At 41.5% G+C, this 16,593-nt stretch overlaps 1 protein-coding gene across 3 annotated transcripts in view; it reads right to left on the bottom strand.

Moving 5' to 3' along the window:
• Positions 1-16,593, bottom strand: part of KCNIP1 (potassium voltage-gated channel interacting protein 1) — a 161,781-nt gene that overhangs the window by 11,624 nt on the left and 133,564 nt on the right. For all 3 annotated transcript variants that reach the window (XM_061616818.1, XM_061616815.1, XM_061616817.1), the window contains 4 exons: positions 12,612-12,736; positions 3,342-3,411; positions 2,372-2,442; positions 1,516-1,623 (listed from right to left, as the gene is read on the bottom strand). In XM_061616818.1, coding sequence (XP_061472802.1) covers positions 1,516-1,623; positions 2,372-2,442; positions 3,342-3,411; positions 12,612-12,713 — 351 coding nt within the window. In that variant the 5' untranslated portion in view covers positions 12,714-12,736. The remainder of the gene's footprint in view (positions 1-1,515; positions 1,624-2,371; positions 2,443-3,341; positions 3,412-12,611; positions 12,737-16,593) is intronic.

Genomic DNA, 16,593 nt, shown 5'->3' with positions numbered 1-16,593 from the left:
GAAACTGGCGAGATCCAAGTCAGACATTTTGTTCTTTCAGAGCCCTGTCTCAGGCACGATATGTCCAACAATTGCATGCGCTTCCTGGTTTTGTTTGCAAGGTACTGGTAGCCCATTCCACATATTTGTCTGCTGTTCCTCTTAGTAGGTCTTCAGAGTAGAGTGAGATCCAATAGAACTTAAAGTGCTTCAATCCTATTGGTTTTAATTGGAGAGAGTTAAGCATGGATGTCATAAGCATTTATTGCATAATATTAGTGACTGACATTGGTGGTAACCAGTGGCATGCGTCCTTGTCCTTGTCCCATCATTTTTAATTGATGTTCAAAGCTCCTCTCTAGAAGCTGTAGTTTCTTGTTGGAACTCTCCAGTGACAGCGGGTTTATTCATTTATTTGCCAGACATTTTGAATTTTGAAAGTTGGTTTCTTCTCTGTTGTTTTTACTTGATTTATTTGTTTGATTGTGTATATTAGCATGTGTTGTTTATTTTATGATGTGGTTGATTGTTTTTATTTTGTGTTCTGTACCTGATATCTGTGTTATAAAGGGCAGGTTATAAATAAATATTTGTAATAAGTTAACATGAAATAAATTCAAATTCTTCTAGCTTTTTAAAATAAACAAAATCTCTTGAAAGCCAGGAAGTTTACATGCTCATTTGTAACACTGCCCTACCATTTGGTAAGATTTCGTCTCAGCTGTCTGATACTTTTATCTTGTCCTAGACCAAAAATGCAATTTTGTTCCCTTTTGACAAGCAAAAGCAAAATAGCTGTTCCCTCCCTGCAGCAAGGCTGCCTGCAGTCCCATCCAACAGTGGGGACAGAGCAAGCTGCATCTTCATGGGGCTAGTGCTGCTTCCATATTTAAAACGAACAGGTATTTTCAGGTTTTCCTCTGATCAGGAAAGGGCCTTAGCAATGTACTTGTCTGCTGGTAGTTTCAGCTTTAAGTGAAAACTGAGGGTCAATCCACCAAAGGGCCTTTTCAACAATAACTTCCTGGTTGTGGAATGCAGTCCCTCTGGAGGTTAGGCCAGCACCAACATATTTTAGCTTTAGGTATCAACTGAAGACCTGCCTCTTTGTGCAGGCTTTTTACATTATAATATTGGCCTATGTAGTGGGAAATTGATGTTACTTGCTATTTTAATATTTTATTTTATGTATGGATTTGTTGTAACTCCTGGAATCTTATGATGAAGGGATGGATATAAGTTAAATAAATAAATAAATAAATAAATAAATACTGCCTATTATTTAACATATACTAATTCCTCATTAATCTTTCCTTTTAAAAAGATGCATGAGTGGAGAGTTCACTTTGGCTCAGAGGCAGCAATTGTTGAACGGGTAGTACCTGCTGATCTGGGCTGAGGTATTTTCAGTTCAGCTATGCCAGGCATGCATTACCTTTTGCAAGAAGAGCATCCAGACAGTCTCTCTTACCCCTCCCTCCCTTGTCCACTCCTGTACAAAGCTGAATAGGTGTTCAGTGCTGTATACAACCTTACCTCCTTGTTTATGTAGCCATCTTTATTTATGTCATACAGATTAAATGTCCATCGTAGCTTTTCGTGAACTGTTCCCCTCAACAGAATGGATAGTGCCGTCACAAAATCCTGTTGGCAGGAGAACACAAATATATTTTAATGGAGAAAGAAATCTTTCTCTGAGCCTTTCTGTAGAAGAGTGTGCCTTGTAATGAGTTGCCTTATTAGAACGTTCACTTCTCTATCATGTTAATATAACAACATTAATTTACATCATTGGCCAACCCTTCATTAATCCTAAGGGCACAGCAGCGTAACTTGCTGCTACTGCCTATCAGACTATCTTCTCTATCTGCTGAATAGGTATGGAAGCCAAGTTGTTAGGTCACTTGTATAAATTCTCAAAAATTCTGGATTTGAGTCCTACTTGGTTTTCTGCAAGTTTATTTCATGGTTGTCGCATTTTCATTCAGCTGATTTTGTATGATTTATTAAGGAGGTGGGGAAAGATGGCCACTGAGTCATTTGTCAGTACATACTAAATTTGCCCATTTTAGAAGTGTTGAAAATTCACACTTAATTGGGTTTTGCTAAAGACATCCACTACTGCAAAAAATACGCCTATCAAATTTGAATAAAAATGGATGTGAAAAATTATATGCACAAAGGGCTCACATTCTATCAAGCACTTCAAATGCATAATCTTTGTTAATTTCAATGGGACGGGGGGGGAAGCCAAGTTCTGTTGGTTACATTAAGTACAAGCTGCCAGACCTACAACACTTTTCTTTGCAGAGACATGAACAAGAAAGGGCTCAGTATGGGAAATGTGATGTTCAGTGAGATGATACAGGAATGATAACTATGATTCCTTCACCTCAAACTTCACTGATCCATTCTGTGCTGTATCAAACGCATTAAAGAGATAGTGGGCATACATACTAGCATCTGAAAAACACAAACACAGTAAGAAGGTGTATTGTTAAAATAATTTAAATAAACATATGTATGGCTGAGTTGATTGTTGTTCAGGTTCATTTTTCAACTTAAAAGTAGTGATCAACCCCTTAAATCCCACCCTCTTCCTGGCTGTTGGCTACTGTTCACAGCTTGCTCTCCCCTTGCTGCTACTTCAATTGTCTTTCTCCCCTCTCTATTGAATTTTTCCCCAAGTGATCCCACCCAATTAGGGATCACATATGTAACCACTTATATTTTGCTATTTGCTAAAGTTGCAGGCACTAAAGAACATTTGAAGCCCATTTAGAGAGGACAATGGTTCCGTTAAGGTCATATAGGGGTGACCATGGCCAAACAAGGGTCACAAAACTATTCACAATCCCTTTGCAATGATTCCCTGCAAAACAAAACACACTGAGATAGTCTTATCTTATGCTGATTAAAATATTTTTGTGAAATAGCCCCCCCTTCTTTTTGTTCAGCTCTGAACATATGCACATTTCATTCATATCTACAATGCTCACAACTGTTCTGATAACAAATGAATGTTGAAAATATACAGCAACCATATCATAGACATTTTAAAATCACATGAAACTAGAAGCCTGGAAAGTCTATTTAAGCTTAACAAACCATACTTTAATGTACTGGAGGTGCCCGTCAGCCCTACATACCAACCACTCTACAGGGAGGTCAGTTTTCTTAAGCAATTGGGCATCATTTCACAGTGAAAAGGCTTCAGAGGGACACTACAGAACAGTGACTGTATTTTAATATTTTAAGCTGCCTTCACTTTCAGTAAATATATACTGCACACAAATTATCTACAGTTCTGTCTGACTCATCATCACTCCTGAAATTTCATAGATGAAATGTTCCCCACTCACCGCCATGTGGGAAAAACTGTGCATAGATCTGTTTGAATGTCTCTTCATTAACAGCTCCACTAGGACATTCCTGTTGGGAAAAAAATGAGTAAAAAACAGTTAAGATTTCATTCGCAATACTGCCTGGTCCCAGAGACAGCATTCAAAGTCATTTTATTTCTGTCCGCTGAGTGCATTCTGTACAGGCTGTATGCTAGAACCCAATGCAATCTCTTATGGTACTTTCAATCAGTTCCTTTCTTTACCCTCCATCAATAAGTGATGACTTTTGCAGGTACCAAACAGTGAAAATTAGGTGGAAGGGGTTTATTGCATAGCTTGCTCTATAGCCCATATGTGTTGGAGAAGCTGCAAAAATTAGATTTCCCCATGAAACACTGGCTTGCAGAGTCTTTTGTGAGCTGGACCCCATCAGGCAACTAGATTCCATTTGATTCTTGACAAATGTAAACGGCAAGAGTCAAGGCATGTTGGGCTGTCTGCATATACCAGGGGTAGCCAACGTGGTGCTCTCCAGATATTATTGGACTACAACTCTGAGAACTAGATGGGCCTTTGGTATAATCCAGCATGGCTCTCCTTTTGTTAACTCCCATTATCTCCAGCCAGCATGCCCAATAGTCAGGGATGCTGGGAGTTGCAGTTCAACAACATCTTGAGAGCATCACAATGGGCACTCCTGGAATGTGCACTTTGTCTCCCAAATTACCTGGAAATAAACTTCTATGATAAGGTGCAGCACACCTCTGTTAACATGATTCTGGGTGTGGTCAGCAGGTGATCCTTATTGCCTCCATGCTCTGCCTGTGAGCTTCCAGAGGCATCTGCTGGTTGCTGGAAACAAAATGCTGGGCTGGATAGACCTTGGTCGGATTTAGCAAAACAACTTGCTTGTTCTTCTGTTAATCACATTCCAATATTAACTACAGCGGTCATGTGTCAAAAGGAGATGCGCCAGAATTAACAATGTAAACCTAGTGGTGCACTTTGGTAATTTTAGATCTGGACTATCTTTCAGAGGGCTAGCTCTTTAGACAGTAACGTGCATTACTTCAATTCCTTCATATTGAGGTAAGCCACAGTAATTCCAACTGTTTTGACAACCTGAAACTATTCCTTCTTACGAATTCAAACTATCCATGCCTGCTTCAAACAGTAGAATTTGCTCTGGAATTGCCACTCTTTTTGTTCACTTGCTTTTTGCACGGGATCTAAATGACATCATCAACAAATTGTAGATATCCTCTGTTTTCCCAGTTTCATTTCTATTTGTTTTGGGAGTTCATTTTACTCTTTTTAGAAGGGAAAAATAGCACAGCAGCACTATCATGGCAGGTGTAAATTATCTTAATGCTACTGTTCCATCTTTGATGGTATTTAATGCTCTGCCAGAAGGACCAGCATGGTGGTGCTGCACACCCGCCTCCTGCCAGTGATATTCTTCGGCTTAATGGGATGGTACTAGGAGAGGGGAGTGGCAAGGTCAGTGCACTGATGGGAGAGCCAAAGTCCTGGTGAATGCTAAAGATTTTATCCTGGAAGTGCCTAGCAAATTCATTACAGTGGGCCTCAGATGGTTCTACCATGTCCTTGGGGCCAGTGTGTAATAGCCCCCAGACAATTTTGAAGAGCTCCGCTGGGCGGCAGTTCAATGTCCTTGTTGTCAACTGTAAAGTTACATAAATCTTCTGTTGTCATTACTTTAGTCTTCTTGATGTTCAGTGTAGTCCTGCTTTTGTGCTTTCCTCTTTAACTTTCATCAGCATTCATTTCAAATCATTACTGGTTTCTGCTAGTAGTATGGTATCGTCTGCATATCTCATTGATATTTCTCCCTCCAGTTTTCACACCTCCTTCATCTTGGTCCAATCCTGCTTTCCATATGGTATGTTCTGCATATAGATTAAAGAAGTAGGGTGATAAAATACACCCCTGTCTCACACCCTTTTCTATTAGGAACTAATGGGTTTCTCCATATTCTGTCCTTACAGTAGTCTCTCGTCCACAGTATAGGTTGCACATCAGGGCAATCAGATGCTGTGGCACTCCCATTTCTTTTAAAGCATTCCATAGTTTTTCATGATCTACACAATCAAAGGCTTTGCTGTAATCTATAAAGCACAGGGTGATTTTCTTCTGAAATTCCTTGGTTCGTTCCCTTTCTGAATCCAGCTTGGACGTCTGGCATTTCTTGCTCCATATATGGTAAGAGCCTTTGTTGTAGAATCTTGAGCACTACTTTACTTGCATGGGATATTAAGACAATAGTTCGATAATTACTGCATTCCCTGGGATCCCATTTCTTTGGAATTGGGATGTATGTTGAACACTTCCAGTCTGTGGGCCATTGTTTAGTTTTCCATATTTGTTGAATTTTTTTTGTCAAATTTTGGACAGATTCAGTCTCAGTAGCTTGCAGCACCTCTATTGGTATGCCATCTGTTCCTGATGATTTGTTTCTATACTTTCTATTTATCTAGTCTGACTTTTTATTTACTTACTTACTTATTTATTTATTTATATGCCGCCCTTCCTCTCAGCAGGAACCCAGGGCGGCAAACAAAAGCGCTAAAAACACTTTAAAACATCATAAAAATAGACTTTAAAATACATTAAAACAAAACAACTTAAAAACATTTTTTTAAAAAGCTTTGAAGCCGTCTTAAAAAAAGTTTATAAAGTTAAAAAACATTGTTTAAAAAAACGGTTTAAAAACATATTAAATAGCAATTCCAACACAGAAGCATGTGTGGCAGAATCTTACTAAAACAAATTGTGCACCGATATGGTGATCTGCAGACTAGCAAAAAAAAAAGGACCGAGTAATTGTGTGTGTGTTTAATTCATGGTCTGTACGGGAGCACCCAGGGGCCATATATCCAAAAAACAGTCCATTCAAGGAAAACACAGATTGCTGAGGTCAGAGAACAGGCACGATTCCAAAAATGTAAACTGTTGAGAGAGGGAATAAGCAAATCAGGAGGAGCTCAGCTAATGAGAGAGCATGCAAGGCTTTCATTTTTATTGTTCTCTTGCAAAGGCTTGCAAGATGTCAGAATGTGACCTAAGCACTTCAAATTTTTGAAGGGGTTTTCTGGCTGTACACACAAGATTCACTGTTCACAGTTAGCTCTAACACCACCTAGGCAAAGTAACTTTATGTGAAACATAAGTCTGAGGTAACATCATTTCTCAAATACTTTGAACCCTTGTTGCTGATTCTACCATCTCTTGACAGTTACACAGGCTGGTTTAAATTGTATCTTTTATATTTTGTTGGTGGGGGCGGGGGGGAGGCTGTTGTTCAGTGAGTGGCATTGGCCAGTTTTAAGTTTGAAAACAATTGGGGCATCCACCTGAATTCTCCCCTTTTTCTGTCTGTTGTTCCCACATGCAGAATTTCCTTCCACGATCCCATCTCTCAAATATGGAGAACTACACCTGTGGCAGGGGAGGGGGAGGCTGTGCATAACCAATGGCACACATAAAACCATTGTGCTCTTCTTTTCACTTTATTTATCTATATTCTGAAAACGGAAATTTTAAAATTGGCCACACTTGCAAAAATGGCTATTAAAACGGCAACAAAACTCCATGGTCTTTCAGGTAATGAGGAAAGGGTCGACACTTGGATGAGACAGATTATCTGGATCCATTTCAGTCGGCTTTCAGGCCTGGTTTTGACACGGAAACAGCCTTGGTCGCACTGTATGATGACCTCTGTCAGGAGAGACACAGAGGGAGTGTGACTCTGTTGATGCTCCTTGATCTCTCAGCGGCTTTTGATACCATCAACCATGGTATCCTTCTGGGAAGACTGGCTGAGTTGGGAGTGGGAGGGACTGCATGGCGGTGGTTTCGGTCCTACTTGGCAGGTCGCCTCCAGAAGGTGGTGCTTGAGGAACATTGCTCGGCACCCTGGATTCTCCAGTATGGACACCTACATGAAACCATTGGGTGCAGTCACCCAGAGCTTTGGAGTGTGTTGCCATCAGTATGCTGATGACACGCAGCTCTATTTCTCCTTTTCATCTTCTTCAGGTGAGGCTGTCAATGTGCTGAACCGGTGCCTGGCTGCAACAAAGGACTGGATGAGGGCTAATAAACTGAGGCTCAATCCAGACAAGACTGAGATGCTGCTAGTGGGTGGTTCTTCTGACCGGATGGTGGATATCCAACCTGTCCTGGATGGGGTTGCACTCCCCCTGAAGGAGCAGGTTTGTAGCTTGGGGGTTCTCCTAGAACCATCTCGGTCACTTGAGGCTCAGGTAGCCTCGGTGGCACGGAGTGCCTTCTACCAACTTCGGTTGGTGGCCCAGCTATGCCCCTATCTGGACAGGGATAACCTGGCTTCAGTTGTCCATGCTCTGGTAACCTCCAAGTTAGATTACTGCAATGCGCTCTGCGTGGGGCTGCCTTTGAAGACGGTTCAGAAGCTGCAGCTTGTGCAAAATGCAGTGGTCAGATTGGTAACAGGGAGCAGGTGGTTTGAACATATAAAACCGATTCTGACCCGCTTGCATTGGCTGCCTATATGTTTCTGCACTCGATTCAAGGTGCTGCTTTTGACCTATAAAGCCTTATATGGCTTAGGACCACAATACCTGATGGAACGCCTCTCTCGACACGAACCCACCCATACACTACGCTCAACATCCAAGGCCTTCCTCCGGATGCCTACTGCAAGGGAAGCTGGGAGTCTGGCAAAAAGGGCGAGGGCCTTCTGAGTGGTGGCCCCAAAATTATGGATGATCTCTCTGACGAGGTGCGCCTGGTGCCAACACTGTTATCTTTTCGGTGCCAGGTCAAGACTTTCCTCTTCCCCCAGGCATTTAAGCATGTGTTTTTAAATTGCTTTTTTTAAAAATGTGTTTTTAAATTTGTATATTTGTTTTTAATGTTTTTAATTGTTGTAAACTGCCCAGAGATCTTCGGCTATGGGGTAGTATACAAATGCAATAAATAAATAAATAAATAAATAAATAAATAAAGCTGCAGATGCTAATTGGATTGTATTTCTGATTGCTGTTGTAATTCTGCTAGTGACAAGCTGCTTTGTGTAACTAAACCTCTGCCTATGTATAAGGAAAGTGAAAGATCCTCCATGGAAGGGGGGCATTGAGGCATGAGGACAAAAGATAGCCACATGTTTTTAAATTTGTATATTTGTTTTTAATGTTTTTGATTGTTGTAAACTGCCCAGAGAGCTTCGGCTATGGGGAGGTATACAAATGCAATAAATAAATAAAAATTGAACTTGTCAAGGATTATCAATACCTTGGCACAGTCATTAACCAAAATGGAGACAATAGCCAAGAAATCAGAAGGCTAGGATTGGGGAGGGCAGCTATGAGAGAACTAGAAAAGGTCCTCAGATGCAAAGATGTATCACTGAACACTAAAGTCAGGATCATTCAGACCATGGTATTCCCGATCTCTATGTATGGATGTGAAAGCTGGACAGTGAAAAAACTGAATAAGAGAAAAATCAACTCATTTGAAATGTGGTGTTGGAGGAGAGCTTTGCGCATACCATGGACTGCAAAAAAGACAAATAATTGGGTGTTAGAACAAATTAAACCAAAACTGTCACTAGAAGCTAAAATGATAAAACTGAGGTTGTCATACTTTGGACACATAATGAGAAGACATGACTCACTAAAAAAGACAATAATGCTGGGAAAAACAGCAGGGAGTAGAAAAAGAGGAAGGCCAAACAAGAGATGGATTGATTCCATAAAGGAAGCCACAGACCTGAACTTATAAGATCTGAATGGGGTGGTTCACGACAGATGCTGTTGGAGGTCGCTGATTTCATAGGGTCATCATAAGTTGTAATCGACTTGAAGGCACATAAGAACAACAAGAAAGGTAGATACCTACCCTTTCGTGTCTCATTACAGCTTCCTCTTCTTTTACAATTACAATTAAGATTGTGAGCTGCTTGCACCATCACCTGCATGTGTCTTGATTTGTTTATCTTACTTCATCATACACACATGGCGATGAACTAATAATATGCAAGGATTGATTTGACTTTAAAACCACTATGCCTTTGGAATGTTTTGTGTGTGAACACTCTAACCCTCTTTCAGATACATAATAGTGCTAGAATTAAGAAATTCGGTGCATTTCAATTTAAAGAGATATAGTCAAAGCCAAACTATACGTGCCCAGTAGCTTACTAAAGTTGCAATTACATTCACAAAGTCACTGGTATCCATACAAGAGATGTTTCTTACAGCCACCTCCACTGATATGGAAGTAGAGAGTTCAACTATCTAACCCAGGAGATGTTAAAAAGATTGTGCATCTCTTTCTTGGCAACCGGTTCTGACTTTAAGGCTATTGCCACAACATTAATTAACCACAGTTCAGTACAAATAAATTCATATCCAGGAAAGACTTCTTATATTTATATCCCACCTTTCCTCCAAGGAGTCTAAGGGGGCACACATGGTTCTTCCTTACCTCCCCATTTTATCTTCACAACCACCCTTTGTGAAAGGATACAAGAGATGGTGTCTGGCCCAAGGTCTCTCAATGGGCTTCATGGCCACGGAGGGATTGAATGTTGAATAAATGCCAAATACTGTTAAGTTGTTCTGTGCTTAATTTTTTGATAAAAAATAAAGGAAGTATAGGGTTGTAGGTTTTTGTTTGCTTGTATGCTTTGGGTCTCTTCATCCCCACCTCACATGATCGATTTATTCTGCTTTGAATTCAATTCACCAATTCCATAGTGGAAAGACACACAACAGAGCATTTTAGAGAGATGTATGTTAACGTAGAGCTGTCTGATCTTTTCTTACATGAATGCTGCTGACCTTTAAAGATAATAGGCACAGCAATAATTCCTGCAGTACACACATCTACCTTTTCAATCAGATTGTTAATTTTGCCCCAAGAAGAAAGAGAGAAGACACTGTATGCAGCTCAAAAACAAGAGAGAAATGTATTCTGAAAAGGTGCCAAATTTTATAGAATCCCAGTATGTAGCAAACAAAGCAATTTGCTAGCAAACTTGTGGCTAATAATTTGGAATTACTTCTTTAGTGGAAGCATGGTGAATTGGGCATGTTATTGGCTTGCCATGTACCAAGATCTAGATCTATACTGCCATTGGAAAGCTTTGGAAACAAAGTATGGCAAAACACATCCTCACTATAAGAAAAAATTAGGATCTGGATGAGTAATGAACCAATAACATGACTACCACTCAACCTACATCTCAAAACTAAAAGTGATAATATAAAAAAGCTGCTCTTTTGTTTACAGCCTATGATAGTATTATTTCAGACAGTTAAATTTTTAGGAGTTCCATGCTGAGGTACAGATGTGATTAGGTAGCCATGTGTTTATTTAGCACTTTGCAAGGCCATTGGCCTTTTATTTCATTTTACTGTGTGATATCCAGTGTCAGTCATATTCAGAGTAGATCCATTGAAATAAATGAACTTAAGTAACTTAAGCCCATTGATTTCAAAGGGTCTTCTCTGAGTATGACTTAGCTGGATGTCACAATGTTTATATAAAAATATGCAGTGTGACACATGCAGCATAACTATTCTGAAATGAGACCAAAATCTGGAGCTTTACAGGCAATTCAATACATATTTACTTAAATGTCTCATTGTGCTCAGTGGAGGATAACCCACTAGCAAGTGTATTTAGGATTGCAGCCTTAATTTGGTTTACGTTTTACATAAGAACATAAGAAGAGCTTTGCTGGATCAGGCCAAAGGCCCATCTAGTCCAGCATCCTGTTCTCATAGTGGCCAACCTGATGCCTATGGGAAGTCTGAAAGGAGGACAGTCTTCAGTCTTCCCACTGTGGCAACTTGAATCCACTGCCATTTTGATAATGTTAAACTAACAACAACAACAACAACAATAATAAAAGTTCTGCATGCATTTTCATAGCTTGGTCTTAGGGTTAAACTTGATGTTAGAGTGCAATCCAACTCATATTACTGCCGGGATGGGAGGAGTTGGATGCAGCGCCCCCCCACGGCTGAGCTGGCAGGTTCCTGGTGCCACCAGGCTCTGCCAGCAGAAGCCATGGCTGAGAAGTGGCACTGCCAGGACCCTGCTGAGGGTCTGCCGGGACAGCCAGCCTGGTGGATGGAAAGCCAGTGGAAGCTGGTAGTAGCCCTGAAAATGGGGCATTCCAGGGGTATGGCGGGGGAGGACGCACAGGGGAGAACTTATGCGACGTCCAAGTCCCTCTCAGAGCACTCATTTAGGTCCAATCTCTATGAGAATTCCACCAGCTAATAGGCTGACGCAGTAAATATAGTCCCATGGTGGCCTACGGGGAGCACTTCCTCTCCAGTAGGCCTGTTTGTCAGAGCTGGCTCTTCCCATCTGGCTCCCGCATGTGGGTCCTGAGACAGCCTCTTTTCAGTCTGGCCGGAGGCTCCCGAGTGACAAGTGGATGCCGCGGAGCTTCCCACTGGTCCCCCCTCCTGCCGGCTACCTGTCAGCTGGATTGTGCTGGTAATGATGCACGAGGCCAGTTATCATGCACTTAAATACACACACACACACACGAGTTACTGGGGAGGGGAGGAGGATTCAGGCCACAGTATTTAGGGAGGGAGGGAGGCTTAATCTTTTCCTCCCCTGTGGTCCCAGTTAAAATTGTCTTTACCCTACAGTTGCTATGAGTCCTGCACCCAATGCAAACGGCAGCTTGGAAGAGGTGATTTTCTGCAGCAGGGGGAAAGGGTTAAATACCTCCTGCCTGCTTGCTGTGGTCCCAACAACCTGTATAGCAAAAGTCAAAATCCTTAGCAATTAATTTTAAAAGTGGGACATAGACCTAAACAATCTGGATAGAATGTACTCTTTCTACTTCACAGTTAGGAAATAGGAAACATTACCAAGATGTCATATCAACATCCTTAGCATTGACAGAGCTTCTGATTATTAACAATTAAATGTGATGAAATAATTTTTTTAAAAAAATGTTTGGAAATTTCAGACTATAAATAGTTCTGAGCCATTAGGAAAGTGAAACCACAGACCACATTTGCTGAGTAATTTGTGAGATGCATATTTATCACCCAGCTGTAGCTTTAAATACATTGTGAAAAATATTTATGCACTTTAAGACCAGCCTTTTATCTCTTTGGTGCTGGAAAAGGATTAGAAAATTATTCTTCCTGTTCTAAGACACATTAACGTGTATGTTTTATTCATGTTAAATAAAAACCTCCTCAAGTGCTGGCCATTTCACTATCATCATCAGTGCTTTTATATTCTTACATTTTTGAATCTTCTGTAAAGTACTTGAAGTTCCTTCTTTGTGAAATTGGTTTGTGCCTCAAGTTGTTCTAGTCCTTCAGGCCGATGACATACTGTGGTCATTTCCAATTCATCTTCAATTTTATCTAAAACAAAGATAGAAAGCTTTATTTGGAGCACCATTCTTGGACTCGTATATGAGATGGACAGAGTTAAATGTAATCCTATTCAATCTTGAAAATAATCTTAAACACAAATAATAAAATTAAGCTGCATATCCACCCAGTTTAATCAGAAATGAAATCAAAACAGATATAGATGCAATATCTCACATTTCTTTTTAGGTCCACTTTTATCTTTAGGGTTCACAACTTATTACTGCACTCAAAAGTTAAAAACCTTAAGTTGTTACCATCCAACACACTGAAGACCTTAAGATGCTTCCAATTTAGTTTGCCTAAATTCATACACACTGAATTGAAAATATTCCACAGCATGTGGCAATATTTTAGAACAATAGTGATATCACACAGCGCAGTAGGTATAACATGAAACCAGACATGCTTAAATATAGTAAACAGAAGCTGTGATCCCAAGCACACCTACATGGCAGAATATACCCCTGAAATTCAAGGAACTTACTTCCAAGTAATATGCTTAGGATCAGGGTGAACAATGTCTACACTGAGCAGGAATGGAAACTACTCTTTTTCTTTTGTTGTGCAACAAAAGAATCTAAAGGATTGAAAACACTATAGCCAGTATGATGGTATCAGAAGACCAGTGGAGACTCACCTGAGTTCCTGTCTAAAGTACACACATTTTTTTCAGCTAAGTGGAGGAACAGCAAAGAAGTCATGGAGTGGGGAAGCGTACATGGTGCAAAATATATTTTCACCATGATAAAAAATACATAGATACATGAAAAAAAGAACATAATTTTACCAAGAAGTCTGCCGCTACCAAGTCTAGTGGTAGTTGCATGAATGGTGTGCGAACTTTTTATTATGATTGTAGGTGTTTGTCTATATATATAGTTCTGTACCTTACACCATCTGTTGTCTTAGTGGCCTGTAGCAAAACATCCCTTATCATTCGGCAGGTGCCCATAATCTGTCTACTGGGGATCAATTTTGGTGGATGAAGAGTGCTCAACTACTTTCTATCCCTTTGTGTATCTGATTCTCTATGTATCTGATCAGGGATGGAGACCCTTCCAGATGTTGCTCAATTTCCATATGCCCCAGCTAGTCAATAATCAGTCATCAGGGTTGATAGAAGTTGTAATCCAACAACATCTGGAGGACCTCAGGTTCCTCACCCCTGCTTTAGATGAAAGGATAACCTTATAGGAACCATACAGGCCAGCTTCTCCAAGCCTCACTATTCTCAATGTGAAATCATGGTATCTCCCTCTCTTACTACTCCCTGACTGGTCTTGCCACCTGTAGCAGTTGTTCTTGGTGCCAAGACAAATGCATGTGTACATATTGTAGGAGATGAAAAGTTATCTGTAACATCCCATAGGCATTGCTCTCTTATCCTTTCCTCTTTAATAGTTCCCCGCTAGAAGTCTTGGTTAAATAGAAGAGGAAGGAAAGAAAGAAGATGGGGGCAATTTGCATGTGCTCCACTGGGGTTTTTAGTGTAGCCTGCTGTGCCATTAGAAGAAACTGGGCCAAACCAATTTTAGAGGCCTCCTTTCTGCACTTGGTGAAGATGAAGGGAGACAAATGTAACAAGCAAGAAGTAAGCCATTCTTCAATACTAACAAATCATTACTACAAAATTAGAAGCTATTAATACTACTGCTGATGGTGGCTGTGTATGTGAGGACCATCATGATTCTTTTGTCTCAAGTCCCCAATAAATGTTTGAAATATACTGACAGACACCTATTCCCTCCCCCCAGCATCCCTGGAAACACTGCCACAACCCCTATTCAGGAATTGTGCCAATGACTGCAGCCATAAGTAATCCACACACAAAGGCAGCCAATGAATTCATGACAATAGGGACCCCTCCAGCACACACCCATGCATCACCACACACACACACAAGCAAGATGATGCCACAGTGCTCCCAGTCCTTCAGCCCCAGTGACCCTGCTACTGCCAGTCTCCAAACATCCCTCCAGGCAGTGGTTTGAATCCCCTTATGCTGCTCAGAGGCACCATTTTGGAGCATAGCACACAAAGGGAAAGCAGGAGGGGAACACACAAGACAGCACAAACATAGCTTCCTGGGCCAGCAGCCTGTTAAGGGCATACACAGCTTTCCTGGGACAAGGGTTCAAGACTCACCCAAGGAAGAAAATATTATTTTTGCTATGCAGTCAAAGAGAGGGGCCAGGAAACACCACAAGGGCAGCCACAGCCACAAACTGACAGCTGTGGCTTCCATCAGCTTGCACTATATTGAGTTGCCAGGGAAACAGGGTTGGGAAGGAAGGGCTGGAGTCTGAGACTCACCAGGACCTCCATTCACCCTTTGTATGCCTGGTAAAATAAAAAGCCATGACAGGCAAAAGAGAGGACCTCCTAGAACTCAAACGCAGATTGCGAGTTCCAAAGAGCAGTTCCCTCACTACTCAGCCACCTCAGTAGGTGGGACTCCTGCCACATTATGTGGCATTTGGCTTCCAGCCTCAAGACGTGATCATAGACAGCAGGGGCAGAAGGGTCACGACAAGAACCCTAGATGGGTGAAACAGATCATGTTTTACATGCCAGGGTGGAGTCCTTGGTTCAAATGCAGGGCACAAACCCACATTAGGAAAGGTGGGGAGGGTCCCCACTGAGCCAGTCAGGAGAAGTGCTTCATGGACCAACAGGATGGCCCCTGCATGAGCCAACCTGTGAGGTCAATCCACTCCCTCTGTTATTTTGATTGACTGGCCAGTCTTGGTGGGCAGAAACTCAGCAGGACATATTGCCTTCGCTATCTTCCCACTTCCTGCCAATTGCCTCTTGCACCCTGGGATGGTGGTCAATTCCACTTGTGCACCCTGAGAAACCTGCTTCCTCACAGCATCTGGACAGAGGAAATCCCAAAAGGGAAAGATACATGTGTGGTGTTGCCAACCAGTCACCCAAGCCTTGGGAAGTGGCTCAACAGACAGCAAGACAGAAGGCACAATGTCCCTTTTGGCTCTAGCTCCATGTTGGGAACACCATCATCTCTTGCACATTGGTGTGTTAGTTGAGTTGGCAAGGATGCAAAAACCTTCCTGGGATAAGTAGGTTACAACCCACAGAAGAGCATCCCGGAGCATCCTGATCACTGCTGCTGGCCATGGGGTTGGACCTTCTGGACCTACCTCATGGTCTGCATAGAGCAGGATGGATCCTGTAACTATGGAAGAGTGGCCTGTGGAGAGTATGTGGGGAACACAGAGAGAGAAATAATGAGTAATAGTCAGCAGCTGGAGCACATTGTCCCCGAGTCTGAATGCTGAATCTGCTCCACCTTGCCCTGGAACATGGCATGGGGAGAATGCAGTGACTCCTTTTCCATTTGAGATTGTGGTGAAGTACTGTGTGCACACTAGCTATATATATTTGGGCTGTGCTTTTGCAAAGCAAAAGTGCTCATGAGTGTTTGACCAGCAATCGCAATGGCTGGAATGGAGTGCATGAATGACGGTTTCCCCTGTGTTTGGGAGACACAGCAGTTGGCAGGGTGAGTGGGGGGAAGGACGCAGTGGGTTGTATCCACTTAAGTCACAATTAGGGGTGAGGGAGAAATTTGATAGTTCTCATTTAAAGCCAAATTTATCAAATTCATGTTTTTGTAAAATGATATGAGAACCGAAACTCAGGCATCTGTTGAAATTCGCACATATCCAAATTTTGTAATGCAGTTCTCCAACCAACCAGTGTTACAAAAATGCACGTATTTGGGGAAAATGTGTATTGAAATGAATACATGAGTGAAAATAACATATGTTAGGAGAAATTGCTTGCACAAATATGTACAATAGTCAAAACTGCATACAAAAATA

This window comes from Rhineura floridana, chromosome 3 (assembly GCF_030035675.1).
Source record: "Rhineura floridana isolate rRhiFlo1 chromosome 3, rRhiFlo1.hap2, whole genome shotgun sequence".
NCBI lineage: Eukaryota > Metazoa > Chordata > Lepidosauria > Squamata > Rhineuridae > Rhineura > Rhineura floridana.
Note: the sequence above shows the minus strand (reverse complement) of the source record. Positions and strands in the feature narration are given on the sequence as shown.